The sequence below is a fragment of the Petromyzon marinus genome, chromosome 36, assembly GCF_048934315.1.
Source record: "Petromyzon marinus isolate PM22_M1 ecotype Great Lakes invasive population chromosome 36, UKy_Petmar_22M1.pri1.0, whole genome shotgun sequence".
Classification (NCBI taxonomy): domain Eukaryota; kingdom Metazoa; phylum Chordata; class Hyperoartia; order Petromyzontiformes; family Petromyzontidae; genus Petromyzon; species Petromyzon marinus.
The window spans coordinates 7,030,964-7,050,049 of NC_133702.1; the positions used below are offsets into that span (position 1 = coordinate 7,030,964).

General features: G+C 45.9%; 2 protein-coding genes across 4 annotated transcripts in view; one reads left to right on the plus strand and one right to left on the minus strand.

Moving 5' to 3' along the window:
- LOC116949350 (voltage-dependent calcium channel subunit alpha-2/delta-3-like) overlaps positions 1-19,086 on the plus strand; it is a 118,753-nt gene that overhangs the window by 73,271 nt on the left and 26,396 nt on the right. For all 3 annotated transcript variants that reach the window (XR_004403898.2, XM_032966560.2, XM_032966559.2), the window contains one exon: positions 169-252. Coding sequence is in view for 2 of the 3 variants with exons in the window: in XM_032966560.2 (XP_032822451.1) it covers positions 169-252 (84 nt within the window). In the remaining variant the exon portion in view is untranslated. The remainder of the gene's footprint in view (positions 1-168; positions 253-19,086) is intronic.
- On the minus strand, positions 564-19,084 carry LOC116949352 (leucine rich repeat transmembrane protein 2). The gene is made up of 4 exons (XM_032966563.2): positions 17,370-19,084; positions 11,839-11,975; positions 5,008-5,616; positions 564-4,487 (listed from the first exon to the last, which is right to left on the minus strand). Exons 2-4 carry the CDS (start codon positions 11,849-11,851, stop codon positions 4,069-4,071), a joined length of 1,041 nt encoding a protein of 346 aa, XP_032822454.2. The 5' UTR covers positions 11,852-11,975; positions 17,370-19,084; the 3' UTR covers positions 564-4,068.

Sequence of the window (19,086 nt, forward strand, 5' to 3'; positions counted from 1 at the left end):
ATTTGCGGTGAGTGTTGCGATTCAGGCTATCGTCGTGACCACAGTCAACGTGGGCAGAACCTACAACAGCGCAGGCGTTGCCCTCTGGGGTGCGTGGCTCGCGGCATGCCGCGCCCTGCTGCTGATGTCCCTCCGCCGACGCCCCCTTCCCCGCGTTTGTCACCGCAGGGGCGAAAGGCAACAAAAAAATGGTGGTGACAGCAAGCGTCGTCATCACGGTCACCGAGGACGTGAGGACAGCCGTGGCCGCTGGTGAGTGCTTCCTGGGAGAGGACGCGGCCGAGGGCACGTGGGTACTCAAACAACGGCCACTAGTGGAGGCTCCATCCAGGCGACCTTGCTCTCCTTCGCATGGTTGACGCACGTGTAGAGCAACACCTGTACATTGACATCGAGGTGATCGGGCCGGGCGATAGCGGAGTGGCGTGTCGCTGTGACGGCGCCTACTCCTCCTCCTCCGCCTCCTCCTCCTCTGGGTGAGGACCACAGTCGCTGCGGTCATCCAGACGACAAAACGTCCCCACACGGACAGCCTCGCTCGCCCGAGCAGACGCGAGCCGTGATTAAACGAAACGCGGTATTTATTGAGGACGGTGAGGGTTATGCTTCTCAGGGGCATCCGTAACGAGGGAGAGTCTAAGTAAAAGCATCGGCGGATAAGTGCGTAGCATCCAAAATATACTTTGCTGTTGCATGGAAGACACTCTGTGAATGGCTTAGCAATACGATTTAGGTAAACTGAATATAAAATATGTAGCTTACTTTATTTTGAACAATTTTGCTTATTCTGTATGTCGTTTACAAAGGAAAAGGCACTAAAACATCCATCGATTTTTTGTAATAATCTACGCAAGTTCAGCTATGCTCACTTAAGGAAAAATAACACCAATTTTGGGAAGTCACCCTGTCAAGTCATGGATGCGACTCTTGGATGCGTTATGCACTCATGAGCTATTCGTGAAGCAAACGTAACCTCAATCAGTGAACAATATTCAGTTAATTAGTACAAGCTCGATTCACCGCCACTGGGCTGCAAATAAAAGTCCCCATGATAATCATCATCATCAGCCACGTTCTATCCACTGCTCGACAAGTTCCTTCCCAAGCTGCTGCCTTATCTCGTGACGTTGCGATGCAACCACCCATCTCGCGCTCGTGCTGATTGTATCACTCCATCTCTGCAAAAGTCATCCAGTGGGGCTTCAATCGTCCAGTCGGTTATCACCTCCACGACTCGCCAGCAAGCACTGCGACGCGATGGTGAAGGGGGACTAACTGCTCTGGCTGTGCAAAAACAAAAAAAAAGCGTTAACCACGGAAAGACGGGCGCATTCGTGCGGAGGCTCACTGGATACTTCGTGTTTCAGGAAAACAGCTGGGGGGCTTGAGAAGGGGCAGCTACTTAATAATTGTGCTCAGAATAACTTGAACACAAAGCAGCGCTCTTGCTTTGCAGGAAGAATTTGGAGTGGGGAAAGCTGGAAAATACAGACCATCCTTCATCATGAAATTATAAATATAGCCGTTCAATAAACGAGGAATATGATGTGCTACTACTGCAAAGGTCTTCCCAGCTCTCCGGTGTGTTTAGTTTTGTTTGTACCGCTCCTAACAGAGCGGTGGAGCGGAACGTCGGGCATCGTACCAAACAACCGGAAAACTCACAGAGGGTGAAAAATGACTTATTGTCAAATTATCTGTGAACTCTCTCTCTCTTTGTCTGCTGTACAAATGAAGTGAAGCATCGCAGCAGAAACACACGAGACTTTATAATAAATACCGGAGGTTATTTTAAGAAGTTAACATTCCCAAGATAATTAACTTATTCCAATAACTCACATTTTCTCGGACACGTTTCATTCTTTATCATTTGTATATGTATATATAACAAACTATCCAATGTGAACTACACCTTCAGAAAACATTGAAAAAATTCTGGTCAGCGGTCTGGACATTGAACAACACTGATACAAATTTCAACGTTTCATTTCTCTGGTAAGTTAATTATGATCGCAAATAGAATTCCGTATCTGAATTTGTCTGGTGGCGAGAAATTCGCAGAATGAGACGTGAAGGGCGGGCGGGTGCCTTTCGCCATAGATGCATGAGCATAGCCCCAGAGTTACTGAGCGAGACAACAAGAGGGTTGGAGATGGAGGTCAGAAAAAAACTACAACCTTGGAGGGAAAATCAATTACTATCGACCTGAAAATTAATTCGAAAACGTTCCATGTTGACAATATGAAATTATTTTGTCATGGTATTGATTGTGATTTTATATATATATACGTGTATCATCAAGAATCATGTCACATTCCATCAGTGCCTGCTCAGTTTCATATCTTATTGCACTTGAACCATTATGTTTTACAACAAATACATCAAACATGGCCTTATGACCATATGACCCTGAATGTGACCAATATCGCCAGGACTCAGGAGCTAGCGAATCATGCTCGAGCCTCTGGTTTGTTCTTAGGTAGGAGACGGCCTCGCGAGTTGCTGGTGTTGCCAGCTTGGTTCGCAAGGTGGCCAGAAGATGGCAGCAGAGTGGCGGACTGAATCCATCTGTGCCGAGCTTTTTCGTGTCATCCCCTCGCATTGCGCGGGGAATTCTGTGGGTAACCCTCTGGGTTCCTCCCACATGACGCCAAACACTCAATCTTGGAATTGCAGGAAACTAGTGAAAAATAATCCTGTGGATATCATGCTTTCCTGGTTAAATAAACGGCATCGTGACGTGCGCGTAACCGCACAAAGCTTCGACATTGTTAAAATTCTCGCAAAACGTCGATGTTTTCCCAATTTATCATTTAAAACATGTGAACCTACACACATCCCTGTGAGACGCAGCCGGCATCTCGCATCAGCGGTCGTTAATCTGAAGAGGACAGGAAGGATCTTGGCTTTTTCCCGGAGGAAGACAAGTGGGGCCTTTGGAAAACGTGCTCTCTTGTTGAATTCACCATTGTACAAATCACCCGTGGATCCAAATACAAGTTGCTCCCACCTTGAAAGCACCTCTGGGTGCATACAAGCTACGCATTCTGCATCACTTCCACCACCCCCCCCCCCCCAAATTAACATTCTACACTCGCCGCTCAAGCCGCGGAGAGGTTATTAGACCACCATTGTTTTTAGTCATCGCAGCTTCAAGTTCCATCAAGCGCAGGGACACCTAATTGCTACCTAAGTCGTAAAGCGTCGACGCTGGAGGTGATGTTTATCCGGCGGCGAATAAGTGCTGCTGTGCCGCAGGAGGGCATCACTAACGCGCTCGGGTAAGCTCCGTTCATTTTTGTTGGAAAATAAAATAGAAAAGCGCACTTTCATGCAGGCTGGCTGCCAAAGTGCTTCTGTTTGAGCAGAGTTGCCACTTGGACCTGGTTTTCCCAGTATCGACACTTTTTTTGTCAGGAAGCTGCCCTGGAAAAATCTTCAAATCTTTTCAGAACATAGAATGTCCCAGTTATTGCCACTTTCTTAATAATAACAACAATGATACACCGCGCAACCACGTGGTTCTTCCCTCTTCAGGTGTTGTGAGATATTCTTCTTGCCGTAGTATGTCCCGGTTTCTTGTACCTCAGAGTTGGCACCCAAACTTATAAGTTGGCGCGCACGGATTCAGAAACGCAGTCTGTGGCCGGGCGTCGAGGCCCTAACAATCGCTGCATCTTCTTCTCTCGTGTGGTGGGGAGGAGTAGATCATTAATGTTTGCAATTTCATGTCGATGTTGGTCAGCAAGCAGGTGGCTTCACGAGTAGCCTGGTGACTATCTGAAATGCTGCCGGTGACCGACCGAAGCGGGCAGCAGTGCCGTTGAACGATGTGTTCCGCGATTTCGAGATACGGACTCGCGTTGAGATTCACAGACTCACAACGGGACCCGCGGGCTCACACACAGAGGCCCACAGGCCTAAGCAGTCGAAGCGGGAAGCGGCGCACTACGCGGCCCATTTATTTGAGACCGCCGACCCGTGGTGGCAACGTCGTGATGGCCCGCCAACGGTCGCGCCGGTACCTCGGGAGCCGAGGCGTGGCGGGGGCGGGCGGGTGGCCCTCCCTCACGCCGTGCCGGGGTTGAGCGGCCCCTTGGTGTCGCGGTTCTCGTCGGACGCGTCGCGGACAAGCAGCTGGCAGGCGGCGGCCTCGGGCTGGTGGACCTTTGACATCATGGCCGCGTAGAGGCAGCCGTAGGTGGCGGCCACCACCATCATGAGCGAGATGACGCCGCAGATGACGCCCGCCACGGCGAGCGTGCCAACTGCCCTGCGCACGCTCGCCGGCGGGTTGCGGGACGCGACGGTGCACGGCGCCGCGCCGCTCTGAACGCTGCCCGCCCGGTCTCCTCCACCTTGCCCCCTCGAGGGCGAGCCGTCGCGCGCGAGGGAGCAGAGGAAGAACACCTCGGAGGGGATGGAGAGCAGGTTCCTGCCCTTGAACTCCTGTGGCAGGGCACAGTGAAGCTCGTCCACAAGCCCTCCTGTGATAGAGACAAACGGATGTCGTTTCGCTTGTGACCTCCCCCATCTCTAACATGGCAACGAATTGATACGGGCAGATTAAATGAAGTCAATTTAGCAGCACAGTCAAAACAAAACAAAACACAGGACAATCGAAACTAATTAAGTCTTACAGAAATTCGCAAATCAAACAGAATCGTGCATATTTAAACTTCACACTAAGCTGTACAGATCAAAGAAAACCATGAAACAACTATAAATATTTTTTTAAAAAATCTATCACATTGATCGAACTAAGTTTCCAGGATCACGAAAACTACAAAAACAAAAACGGATGGATCAGCCAAAAACCACACGGATCAATCACGACCACATGGATCGATCGCAACCGGCCGATGCAAACAAGATCCCATAAATCACCAAAAACCAAACAAGCGAAGCTGAAACCGCACGGCTCCATCAACACGATGCGACTCAAACAAAAACCCGGCAGTAGGCGCGACGATCTTCGGAGGGCAGACCCCCCGCTCCCCCCCGCACCTCGGTAGGTGTACCACTCGAGCCAGCTGCGCAGCTCGGCCGTGTAGCAGTCGCACCTCCAGGGGTTGCCGGCCACCCTGAGCGAGCGGAGCCCCACCAGCGGCTCCACCGAGTCGCGCTCCACGCCCGCCAGCCGGTTCCCGCGCAGCGACAGGCGGCTCAGGTTGCGCAGGCCGTAGAAGAGGCGGCGCGGGAGGCGCGGCAGCTCGTTGAGCGAGAGGTCGAGCTCCCGGAGCGCCGGCGAGTGGCGCAGGGCCCCCGGCGCCAGCGCCCGCAGGCTGTTGTTGGCGAGCCGTAGCTCGCGGAGGCGCACCAGCCCGAGCAGGGCGTCCGCCTGCAGCGCCGCCAGGCCGTTGCCGGACACGTCGAGCAGCTCGAGGGATGGCGCCGCCGCGCCGAAGGCGCCGTCGGGCAGCTCGGCGATGCCGTTGAGCTGCAGGCGCAGCGAGCGGGTGCCGGGCGGCAGGTCGGAGGGCACGGCGGAGAGGCCCCGGGCGGCGCAGTCCACGGAGCCGGCGTGCGCCGAGCAGTCGCACTGCGCCGGGCAGCAGCGGGCGGCCCGGCTCCGGAGCAGGGCGAGCAGCGCGAATGTCCACGCGGCGCCGTGGCCTGGAGGGTCATGGTTAGCGTGACGATACGGAAGGCGTTGGTGTTGCGCTGTCACTGGTGTCCAGCCGCGGTACCGAGGCTTTTGGTGCTGCGCCGATATCAACAGATTTGTCAATTAAACTGCCATAAATAGAAGCGTTTGTATACATATGCGTTATATGTTATACTTGCCTCCCATATGTGTTTTATTTGCTTATTTCTGCAATTGTATTCCGATAGTACACCTATTTTTGTCACATGACAAACGTATGAATTTAAAATGCCTCTTCTGAGGACCCTTTGATCGGCCTCTTATCAGCACAGAAAAATGAAAATTATTTGTCCAGGAAAGCCTCAATGAAACGCCAGAGTCTGTTGTCAGGAAGGTCCTGCATTGCGAGGAATATTTGTCCAAGTCCATTAAATGAGTGGTTGGTATTTCACAGGGAACCAGAATACCCAGAGAATATCTACACTGACAACAGGTCAAACTCAACACTGCCATCCCCTGGCTAACTTGGAGCCCATCATCAAGAACACCTGCCAGGCACTGGTGATCACCCATCTCAGTATTACCCAGGCTCCATACTGCTGAGCTTCTGAGATTTGGTGAGATCAGAGTACATTGAGTATGGGTATGGTATATATATATAAAGCACACTTGATTATGCTCTGCAAAGCGAATGGAAATCAAACTGTAAGTTTTATCCTCAGAACTATTATAATCCAAATTAAGTGTGACAGCAACATTCACACGATGTTGTTTTTGAGCAATTAATAGTGGCCACGAAGCTGAAACTGTCAACTCGTTTTACTTGAGAAACCATTTCAATCATTGCAGGTGGTTGGCAGGGTTTGAACCCAGATTCTCAGAGTTGCCGGTTCAATTATTTGACGAGCAAGTTGGAAAACTAAATAACACTCGTCTCACGATTTGACTGCAACAATACTGTACGCTCGCCTGCTTCTACAAATGGCATCGAATTACCAATTATAGATCGCTCCATTTTCATTTTACATCCACGCGATTTTTTTGTCAGACAGCAAGTTAATTTGACAAATGGCACAGAAACCCATCCGTCAAGGCGTCGAGGTCAAATTCAAACTTTCAAACTCTGTATGCATGTTGAACTTCTTTGCAGTCTTGCTAATTGGAGGTACAGAGTAAGGGGAACAAACTAAACACACAAATAATTTTTCAATCTATAGAAATTAGTTGTCAATCTAAATAAATACATTTTCAATCTAAAGAAATACGTTTTCAATACAAAGAAATTTGTTTTCCATCTAAAGAAATTAGTTTTCAATCTAAAGAAATTAGTTTTCAACATAAAGAAAATAGTTTTCAATCTAAAGAAATTAGTTTTCAATCTAAAGAAATAAGTTTTCAATAAAAATAAATGAGTTTTCAATCTAAAGGAATGAGTTTTCAATCTAAATAAATTATTTTTCAATCTAAAGAAATTAGTTTTCCATCTAAATAAATGCGTTTTTAATCTCAAGAAAGAATTTTCAATCTAAAGAAATTAGTTTTCAATCTAAAGAAATTAGTTTTCAATTTAAAAAAAATGAGTTTTCAATCGAAAGGAATAATTTTTCAATCTAAAGGAATGAATTTTCAATCTAAATAAATTATTTTTCAATCTAAAGAAATTAGTTTTCCATCTAAATAAATGCGTTTTTAATCTCAAGAAAGAGTTTTCAATCTAAAGAAATTAGTTTTCAATCTAAAGAAATTAGTTTTCAATAAAAAATGAGTTTTCAATCGAAAGGAATACGTTTTCAATCTAAAGGAATGAATTTTCAATCTAAATAAATTATTTTTCAATCTAAAGAAATTAGTTTTCCATCTAAAAAATACGTTTTCAATCTAAAGAAAGAGTTTTCAATCTAAAGAAATTAGTTTTCAATCTAAAGAAATTAGTTTTCAATCTAAAGAAATCAGTTTTCAATCTAAAGAAATGAATTTTCAATAAAAAGAAATTAGTTTTCAATCTAAAGAAATGAATTTTCAATCTTAAGGAATGAGTTTTCAATCTAAAGAAAAAAGTTGTCAATCTAAAGAAATGAGTTTTCAATCTAAAGAAATTAGTTTTCAATTTATAGAAATTAGTTTTCAATCTAAAAAAATTAGTTTTCAATCGAAAGAAAGTTTTCGATCTAAAGAAATTAGTTTTCAATCTAAATAAATGCGTTTTCAATCTAAAGAAAGAGTTTTCAATGAAAAAAAAAATGAGTTTTCAATCGAAAGAAATTAGTTTTCAATCTGAACCCCAGAGGGAGAGGAACTAAACACCAGACCCGCCTCCTCCACCCCCGGAGGTGACCTGGCCAACGTCAAAGAGGTTTGCGATAAATAATAAATGTTGCAGATCGTGATGCCCATGTGTAGCTCGCAGCCACGCCGGCCGATTATGTTTTGAAAGGAGGGGGACGTCATTCGTGGCGCGCGAGGGATTGTGGGGGGTGCTGCTGCTGCTGTTGCTGCTGTTGTTGTTTGTTCCGGCGGCAGTTTCTAAACTACACGCGTAACACGAGCACCGCAGCAGCACCGCGCGCGCGTCCTACGAGGAGTTAACCGGGCCGCGCGCTCCCACTGTTGAACGTCGCCTCGCCACACAGCACCTGCCCCTCGCCCACCCACCCACCCCAGCGGCCGCCGCTCGAGCTCAAGAAAGACAATCGCTCGAGCAAACAAGCGCGAGGCAAACACCGCGCGGCCACGTGTTTGTGTAAAGCGGCTCGTCGATTATTCGAACGAGTGAGCCGAATTGCAGCAATTACTGTGGCAATTCAGCGCGTAGGCTTTTCGCGACCGATATCATCCATGAGTATTTGTTTTGTTTGAAATAACCCGTCCAATAATCGGTACCGTATATTGTGAAATTAGCATGATCCATTGTAATTTATGTGACTACATTGACCCACGCCCCAAATCTGGCCTTCGCGACTGATGACGTCCCATCCCGTCTGCTCGATTTAAGACCGAAGCAGGAGGACTTCACAATTTTTGCTAATCGCATGATGACGGTGGCTGCAATCACCAGCGAAACGTCGTGCTCAAATTGTAAATGTTGTGGGCTTACTCCATAACACACCGGTGTGCTGAAGTAGTAACTAATGGGCACCATCAATTAAGATTAAAATACCAATTAATTATATGCACCCGCGATTCCTAATGTGAGGGACAAAGCGATCCCCTCCCCAATATATGTCAAACTCTGCCTATGATTGGCACATTTTGTTTACATGACAAACTTGACCAATTTGCTGTGTCGGTTGGTGGCAGGTTTAACGACGCATTTATATTTTGATTTAAAGCTTTCGTGACTGCAGGGATTCATATTCTTGGTTCTTTCGGTAAAGTCACGTAGAAGGGAAACAATAAAATAATAAAATATAAAACAATTAAATTCTCACGACGTTTCGACTGCAACACAAGCAATCATCACACATCAGGTGTGATGATTGATCAGGTGTGATGATTGCTTGTGTTGCAGTCGAAACGTCGTGAGAATTTTATTGTTTTATATTGTATTATTTTATTGTTTCCCTTCTACGTGACTTTACCGAAAGAACCAAGAATATGACGCATTTATATTTATACGATCTAACCCTAAAAAAAAAAACCTTTATTATGCATACCATGAGCAGAGCACGCGTGTGTGTGGGTGTGGGTTTAATAACCGCTTCTCCTAGCCCAAATAATAGTCACCTTGAACGCGTGACAAATGGGTACAAATGCCGCTCGTAAGTTGGGCCATGTGCGCAGACTCACGGGAGTCATTGGTTGCGAGCGCACGGGCCTGTGTGTGTGTGTTCTGAAACAACAGTAGTGGTGGAGCGGTAGTGTCGCCGTTAGTGCGTCACACTACGAACCCCCGGCAACACGGGTTCGATTCTGGAGCGATCCTAATCTGGAGCGATCCTGGGCCTCCCCTAGGTCGACTCAGCCTCATATGAGTACCTGGTGCGGTGTGCAAACAACGCCGCTAGGGAGACAAAGGTGGCCGGGTATGGTGCCTGCCACCCACCCACCCCCTCGTGTGCTGTGCTCGCTCACAGCACTTGCCCCAACAGTGTGTTAAAACTAAACGGTGGATCTTGGTGTTCGTTTGTTCGGGAGCAACAAGAGGCCGCTCAAACGCAAGTCAATATTTGGTCGAAACATAACCGGAGCGTGCCTCGCTGGGACGGGGGAGCGGGCGTTCTCGCTTGGTAAGGACGAGGGAGCAGTCACTCCCATGCGCTGCGCTCGTCTGTGCTTCTCATCTCGTGCCACTTCCTTAGAGGGCATCGTTACGGAACCAAACGCCGCATAATATTTGCCAGCATTTCCTATGAACGCACGTATTCGTTTGGTTTGTTTGTAATTAATTAAGGGGTGGAATTAAAGGTCAAGTTTCTGCCTCCCCCACCTCCCCACGAAGTAAGCCTGGATTTTCGGACCCATGATGACCACGTAGACCAGCTCGTGCAGATTAATAATGAACGACTATTCTGCTTCCCAGCTTGTTATGCTGTGTAGTGAAATTAAACATTACGATGTTGATTTTTAATCGGAAGGTTTTTACAAAAATGTTTGGCAATATTTCCAATAATAATCTCGGCTGCAAGTCATGAAAAATGCATAACGTAGAAACGCTAACGCAATGACTATTTTCGAAAAAGATTACGCATCCGTTATCGAAACGATGTCTGTGTCCTAGTCGGCATTGCTAAGAAACTGCCTGCTCGTACAAATGCCAATCTAATGGACGGCAAGTCCCGAGCAGATACAACCGGGTGGGGATCAACTCTTTGGTTCTTTCGGTTTCGAAACGTCGTATTCTATTATTATTTGATATCATTTTCTACGTGACTTTACCGAAAGAACCAAAGAGTAATTCCTGCAGTCACGAAAGCTTCGAATCTAGTTGGGGTGGATCAAGTTTGGCACGGTTGTCGCTCTCTGTAATTTACGAAGCACATCTTTACACGCGAAACGTCATCGCAGGGGCGGTAGGCTGGTGCAGTGGTAACACTCTTCCCCCACAGCAGGAAGGTACCTGGGTTCGATTCTCAACTCAAGTGACTTTCTGTGCTGAGTTGTGTATGTTCTCCCCCTGTTTTGCATGGAGTGTGTCCTCCGGGTGATCTGGTTTCCCCCCATAGATTAAAACAAAAAACCCGTAACTGAGATTGGCCAAAACATACCAATGCTGAAACATCACCCGCCAATTACTAAATTGGGACTACACGCAGCAATATTGTCCGCTACTTGCAAAACTTATCATGGACTCTCCTGAAAAGGTGTCTTGAGGCTCAGTGAGGTTTTTCCTGGGTAAATTGACGTAGAGGGTCCGTCCATAAATTACGTCACGCGATTTTGGCCGATTTCTGACCCCCCACCTCCCCCCCCTCGTCATACGGCGTCACAAAAAGTCAGACCCCCCCCTCAAATATGACGTCACAAAGCTCTGCCCCCTCCCCCAAACCATATTTCCATTTTGAAAATAAAACATGCTTCAAATCACTTTTAACTAAAACTATTATCATTGGAGTGCGTATTTAATGTGGCGCTGCACTCTGATGTTGTAGGAGAAAACACGTATTAAAAAGGAGGCATTGGAAAGCTGACATTTAGCATAACATTCGCTTGAAAATATTTAACGTCTAACTAAAACTGCAGATGTTCAGAATATTATATTGAAATGATCTTATAATTATAAAATATTAAAAGTAATTATAACTATAAAAAAATACTTAAAACTTTGTAGTTGAACGAAGCAAGATGGAGAGTACATTTATAACAATCACATATTAATTCCACAGAATGAAAGGCCCTGGTAGAATAATTAAAATCAAAATGTTTAATAACAATCATTAAACATTTTTTACAAAATGTATGCTTCTCCATTCTCCCATCGAGAAGCAAAATGCTCCTACATGGAATAAATAAAAGGTGACCTTCGTAAATTTAAATTATCAAAATAGTGAATAATGAAAAAAAATTAGTGTAACAATTCTATTTAATTAATATTTATTTAAAGTTTGCGCATTTTGATGTGACGTCACATTTCTCAACCCCCCCCCTCCCCCCCTCGTCACACATCGTCACAAATGTCTGACCTCCCCCCTCCCCCTCGGTGCGTGACGTCATTTATGGACGGCCCCTAATTATAATAATTATTATAACAAAAATCATAATATACCATATGAATGCAACAGGGTAAGATAATGATCAATAAACAAACTGCTTACCTGACAAGTACATGATGACAATGTGACTATCCTGATCTGCCAGTAAGTTCCTTGACGCTGGTGTCAATGCCTATTGAGTTGTAAGATGAAGACAGTTGTCCTTTCATCCACACTGTGTCCCTGAATCCGCGTCACCCCTGGGGGAAGATAGAAGAAAAACAACAACAAGCTTATCAGAACACAAACCACGCACAGTCGAGACATCCTTGTGATCGACACAAACATCAGTCAGGGTCGGTAGCAGCAGAACAAGGCTGTTAAACGCGCACCGTATCCGGCCAATTTAATTCAAGACATTGAATGGTCAATGCATTGTTCCACATGAATCGAAATAATATATATTTAAAAAAAAGGAATTGTCAGTAATCCCAACCTAAACATCGAACGAGGGTGGTGCTCATCGCTGTGTACAGCAGCACTGAACCATGTTGGAAATTCCACATTGCTATGGCAAGCAGCATTGAGCGACCTTGCATACCTTCATGCGATTCTTGTCAAAAATACGAACAATAATCTTAACGTCTAACAGAACGCAACTAAAACACTACACAGAAAAAAAAAATCATCATTCGAATAACGTCTGTTGAAGCTGTTCGTGCAATCTGCCTGAGAGAGAACGAGACACTGTAAATTCTGCTGGCTGCCGCCAAACGCAGAACAAACGTGAGAAGCTGTCCCAGACGGTTGCCCGTCGCGATGCGAGGTGCGCCTGGGGCACCGTTCCTCCCTCTCCATCCTCCACGAGAGTAGCAGCATCAGCAGCAGCATCGCAGACACTGCGCCACGTAGAGTGCTGCGCTTGTCGCCACAGCCGCAAAATAGGGCAAAGGCCCAGCGGTAACACGTTGTGCGTGACCATAACACCGGCGCTGCTGAAGCAGTAAGTCATTGGCAGGTTTTGTTTACATAACCCTTACTAATTGGCTGTGTCGGGTGGTGGTGGGTTAACGACGCAGGATGACTTCTTATGGATAATATTGGTCGCGACAGCCTACGTGTTCATCTGACGTATGGATGTATGTATGTGGAACTTTTTTCGCACCTTACGTAGCCAACCGTGCTAATCGGAGGTGGGGGGGGGGGGTAACAAACTGAACACAAAAATCAGCTCGAACAAAATGTTCTAGCCCAGCGGCCGACCTGGTTATTCACAGCGGACGCGAAGGATCCTGTGTGGTTGCGTGTGTCGGCAATCATTTTGCTCCCAAATTTCTTATTGGGAAGCCACATAGATAGCAACGTCGCCCCCCCCCCCCCTACATGCAGACTCGTGCCTACTGGCTGGCTGTGGCTGGCTGCTGCGTTCACCTGGTGTCACGCAGGGACAGCTGGCAGCGGGGGTTTCCTTGCTGCAGGGCGCTTTTGAGATGTGCTGCATGGGAGACGCGGTTCAAATGTTAAAAGGGGCGGCGCGGTGGGGAGATGTTATCTCCCTCGTCTGGTATGCAGGAGCACTTCGGTTTGATCCCGACCCTGACGCCTGCTGTATATTTGGAGTCTGCGTGTCTGTCTCGCCGTGGTCGCGTGGATTTTCCTCCGGGTCCTCCGGTTTTTCCCTCCACATTTAGAATCAACGTGCCTTTATAGTGTTTGGCTGCTAGAAATGTCCACATGATAAGCCACTTCACTGAGCTATCGTTTGTGGTCAGGTCGCTTCTGAAAAAGAGCCATATAGCTCAGTGGGTCTTACCTGGTAAAATTCACTGTAGTTCAGTTCATAGTTTTCAAATGTCACATGATGATGATGATGATGCAGCATGAGAATATAGCGGGCGAGGTGGACAACGAGCTGTCCCCCAACTTTTGGACAGTGGCCAATCCATAGGAAGTACCCCTTTGATTATAATTCACCTTCATTGCACCCGACGGCTACTCGGCATTGGTCTCCATGGCTCCCAACTCGCTCAACCTTAACATAGTTCCTAAAGAGGAAGCCGGCTAGCCCAGAAGTCTGAGCGTGGAGCCGGTACCGCTTGGATTCAGGTTCCAAATCCAGGCAGCCTCCTGTGATTAAACCAGGTTGTCAGGTGCATTGAGTTGACGGGCTCATCCCAGTTACCAATGATCGCACTTAATTTGACTACATTTCAGCTCTGAATGTAAAAATAAATTCGACTGTTATGCGACGACCATTGTGCCAGGGAGTGTGGAACAGCAGCCGCCCCCTAGTAGTTCGGGAATCAAATATCCCTTAAAGGGGATCTCAGAGGTAGTTCAGTGATATCCACTTCTGCAGGCTTTTCCCTACCACAGGAGGTTGCACTGCTTGATTTCCAAATGGATGCAATTCCAATGCAAGTACACTTGGGAACATATACAAAAATGTTCTAAGCCTTGACTGAAGACAGGGAGTTGTCACGAACATCCAGATATGTATGGCTCCATGTGCGTGCAGGTATCTTCACTGCAAATAGACAGTTGTGACTAAATGACGTTCTACAGGGGCTACACATCTTACACTGGCACAATTGTTGTCCACGATATTAATTTAACTCATGAAAAAACGTAGAAAATAATTGTTTTTCATTGTTAGACCCCCAAAAATTATGGGGGGGAGGAGTTTATGTTTACATTTTTTGACCTCGGCCTACTATGAAAGTTGATTTTAATTATTCTGAATCAATTACATAAAGTGATACGTCCAATCAGTGATTATTTGTAGATTGTGGCACTAAAGGCAATAGCAGAGCATGCTTCTCGTTGCTCCTTCAATCACGTCATTGATGTGAGGCACGAGGATGAAAATGTGTCACTTTAGTCCTGCAGCCTGTGAGGGTATTAAAGAGAAGCCACCTCCACTCGTGAAGAGTTGGAGTGGCAGGAACACGTGTGTGCTTTTTTTTTTATGCCAGGCGTGATACACAGTGTGTTGCTCCCCTCGCAATATATGTACAGTGAGGGAAAAAAGTATTTGATCCCCTGCTGATTTTGTACGTTTGCCCACTGACAAAGAAATTATCAGTCTATAATTTTAATGGTAGGTTTATTTGAACAGTGAGAGACAAAAAAATCCAGAAAAACGCATGTCAAAAATGTTATAAATTGATTTACATATTAATGAGGGAAATAAGTATTTGACCCCCTCTCAATCAGAAAGATTTCTGGCTACCAGGTGTCTTTTATACAGGTAACGAGCTGAGATTAGGAGCACACTCTTAAAGGGAGTGCTCCTAATCTCAGCTTTTTACCTATATAAAAGACACCTGTCTACAGAAGCAATCAATCAGATTCCAAACTCTCCACCATGGCAAAGACCAAAGAGCTCTCCAAGGATGTCAGGGACAAGATTGGAGACATACACAAGGCTGGAATGGGCTACAAGACTATTGCCAAGCAGCTTGGTGAGAAGGTGACAACAGTTGGTGCGATTATTCGCAAATGGAAGAAACACAAAAGAACTGTCAATCTCCCTCGACCTGGGGCTCCATGCAAGATCTCACCTCGTGGAGTTGCAATGATCATGAGAACGGTGAGGAATCAGCCCAGAACTACACGGGAGGATCTTGTCAATGATTTCAAGGCAGCGGGGACCATAGTCACCAAGAAACCAATTGGTAACACACTACGCCATGAAGGACTGAAGTCCTGCAGCGCCCGCAAGGTCCCCCTGCTCAAGAAAGCACATATACATGCCCGTCTGAAGTTTGCCAATGAACATCTGGATGATTCAGAGGACAACTGGGTGAAAGTGTTGTGGTCAGATGAGACCAAAATTGAGCTCTTTGGCATCAACTCAACTCGCCGTGTTTGGAGGAGGAGGAATGCTGCCTATGACCCCAAGAACACCATCCCCACCGTCAAACATGGAGGTGGAAACATGCTTTGGGGGTGTTTTTCTGCTAAAGGGACAGGACAACTTCACCGCATCAAAGGGACGATGGACGGGGCCATGTATCGTCAAATCTTGGGTGAGAACCTCCTTCCCTTAGCCAGGGCATTGAAAATGGGTCGTGGATGGGTATTCCAGCATGACAATGACCCAAAACACACGGCCAAGGCAACAAAGGAGTGGCTCAAGAAGAAGCACATTAAGGTCCTGGAGTGGCCTAGCCAGTCTCCAGACCTTAATCCCATAGAACATCTGTGGAGGGAGCTGAAGGTTCGAGTTGCCAAACGTCAGCCTCGAAACCTTAATGACTTGGAGAAGATCTGCAAAGAGGAGTGGGACAAAATCCCTCCTGAGATGTGTGAAAACCTGGTGGCCAACTACAAGAAACGTCTGACCTCTGTGATTGCCAACAAGGGTTTTGCCACCAAGTACTAAGTCATGTTTTGCAGAGGGTTCAAATACTTATTTCCCTCATAATGCAAATCAATTTATAACATTTTTGACATGCGTTTTTCTGCATTTTTTTGTTGTTATTCTGTCTCTCACTGTTCAAATAAACCTACCATTAAAATTATAGACTGATCATTTCTTTGTCAGTGGGCAAACGTACAAAATCAGCAGGGGATCAAATACTTTTTTCCCTCACTGTAAGTTTCCTCCACGTGGAAACACTCGCTTGTGTTGCGATCGAAACGTTCGTTGCTTTTTGTTTATTTTATTATTATTTTCACCTATCTACGTGACTTTACCGAAAGACGCAAAGAATATGAATACTCACAGATTGGCTGAAACATCTGAATATGTAGAGGATTGCGAAGTTTGGGCAATTGTTGACACCGGTTCGCTGCGTGGCTGATGCCGTTCATAAAACTAACATTCTTACTATTATTTATCTCCTAGTTGTTCGCTAAACGTTTTCCCAGCTGTGGTGTGAATATATAGAGATACGTTCACGTTGACAGACATTAAATGTAAACTCATGGATGGAGTAGTTTACAATGGTACGTCATGCTCGCATCCAATGTGTTGCACCCGATAAACATTTAAAATAGCTTCATGAATGTTGGAGTTTTCAGTTTGTCATGGTACAGTTATAAAATAATGGTTAAGGTCACATTGTTATTACTATTGAATGTGACAGTACTATGCTGTGTATGAGAGCCTAGGGGCGGAGAGGCTACATTATTGCATTATTTTTCCACGCAGTGCCACGGTTGTTGCTGTGTTCAACCATATACAAAGCAATTTGACATTTTACCAGAATTGTAATTGATTGTAAATTGGTATTCCAGCTAACCCTTCGTCAATGATTAATGAAGTTTAATTTTATTATTTTAACATAGTAAAAAAATGCATTGCATTGCATAGAATAAAGCGGAATTAGAACTGTCAACAATGATATAAAACGTCACAATTTGAGCAGGGAACCCAGTTATGGCCGTATAATACATGTGCTTTATGGAATGTAGTAATCTAAGTAATGTATCCATTTGGGCCTCACCGAGTCTCAAGCCTTTTTTTTCAGCAGCGTCCTGCGTTGGCACTTTGACCAATTCCTAATCATCCACGTCCCAACTACGTAGTCCGTGTCTGTACGACGAACATATCACGCAGACAACGTGCCCTCAATCAGCCACTAATTGTAAACATTCACATGGGAACACAACAAGAAGGCAGACGGAGTCATAACAAATGAACTCACCGCTTCTGCTGGGAGAGCTGCAACGACGATGATGACGACGATGCCCTACTTGACAAGCGCTGTCTGTTTTCGCCCAGCACGAGCCAAGTCGGCTTTAGTTGCGGCTGCGAGCGTGAAAAGGGGGGAATAGAGAAGAAAAAAAATGACACGGGACTCTGCACGCACACACGTGCCCAGTCAGCACGCGACTGATGCACGCATTCGCTCAAAGGCACACATACGGGTACAGCGCGCACGAAACGCACACGCGCACACACAATGCGCTGTTCTAGGCGTGACACACACACACAGAACGCAGTTTTGCCGTAAGCTTTGTTACGACCAGCGTGTGCTCCGCGCTGTGTAACTCTATCCCGTCCATTGTTGCACACTCGCAATCGCCATGGGTAAAAGGCATCGTGCCATTGTGTCGCGCGCCCCCGAGGACAGGAAACTGCTTACATTCGAGGATGTCACCTCGTCCATAATTGTTATCAGTTGTCGAAATTCCACACCCGACAACTTTCACTTGGTGCCATTGGCACTCATCTTCCTTTGTTCACGCACTTATTTGAAAGTTTAAAAAAAAGAAACGTACGTCAAATGTATGAATTAAAAACTGCCCAAGATTGGCGTGAAATTTGTTTTAATGAAAACTAATCATCATTATCATCAACCATGATCAATCCACTGCTGGATGGAGGCCTCCCTAAAGTCGTTGCCATGCCTGAAAGTTCTACGATGTAACAACCCAGCGAGAACACGCAACACGACGTTACGTCTTCGCTCCCTCTCCTAGGGAAAGAAGAAGAAGAAGAAAAAAACACTCGATTCGGACGCGTCCCACTGCAATATGTTGTTTGTATTTTCAGAAGGAAAATCATATTGAACAAATAACGATCCTTTTTGTCAGCCGAAGGGCACCAACATGTTTCTCCACGGAAAAATCGTAAACGTCTATCGTTTCGTTTGTTGGTTCAAAGATGGGAAAAAAATAGGCCGAGAGAAATATCTATTTACAACCAAGTGAGAGCTCCATTGATACCTAACGTCTCTCTTTTATTTTCCAAAGGAGACCTGCGTTTTCAAATGCAAACATATACGAACCCCATATTTTTTGCCCATCGTCTCGCAAGCCTCTCCACTCCAATCCCGCAGGGGACGGAATTCCGGGTCCTCCGGTGGTTCCCTCCACATTTAGAAACATGCGTCGAGATTATTTAGATTAATTTTTGCCGCTTTAAATGTCCACGTGATAAGCCACTTCACTGAGCTATCATTTGTGGCCAGGTCGCTTCTGAAAAATAGGCTAATAGCTCAGTGGGCCTTACCCGGTAAGATTAAAAACAATGTTTAGTTTTATTTGTATATATTTTTAGTGGTTTCATTTATCTTTCCGATACTTTGCACTCCTATCGTGTTTTTTTTTATTTGTGTTGTAACGTTCTGACCCCGCGCCCCTACTGGACATCCATGAAAAAAAAGAGATTTACAGCTCATCGGATTCCTTCAGTATAAATAAATATTCTGAATTGTTCTTGCGGTCACCAGCAGGTGGTCCGGTTTAATTACTCTGAAGTAAACCCTCGGTGTCCTAGCATGAGTTTGACAGCGAGTGGGTGGGGAGCAGCTCTGCCGGATTGCTTTAATTGTGCGTTACAAGCTTCGTGATGTCTAACTTCTCTGTCCTCTCGTCTACTCCCCTACCCCTGACCCCCCCCCCCCACCGACTTCTCTT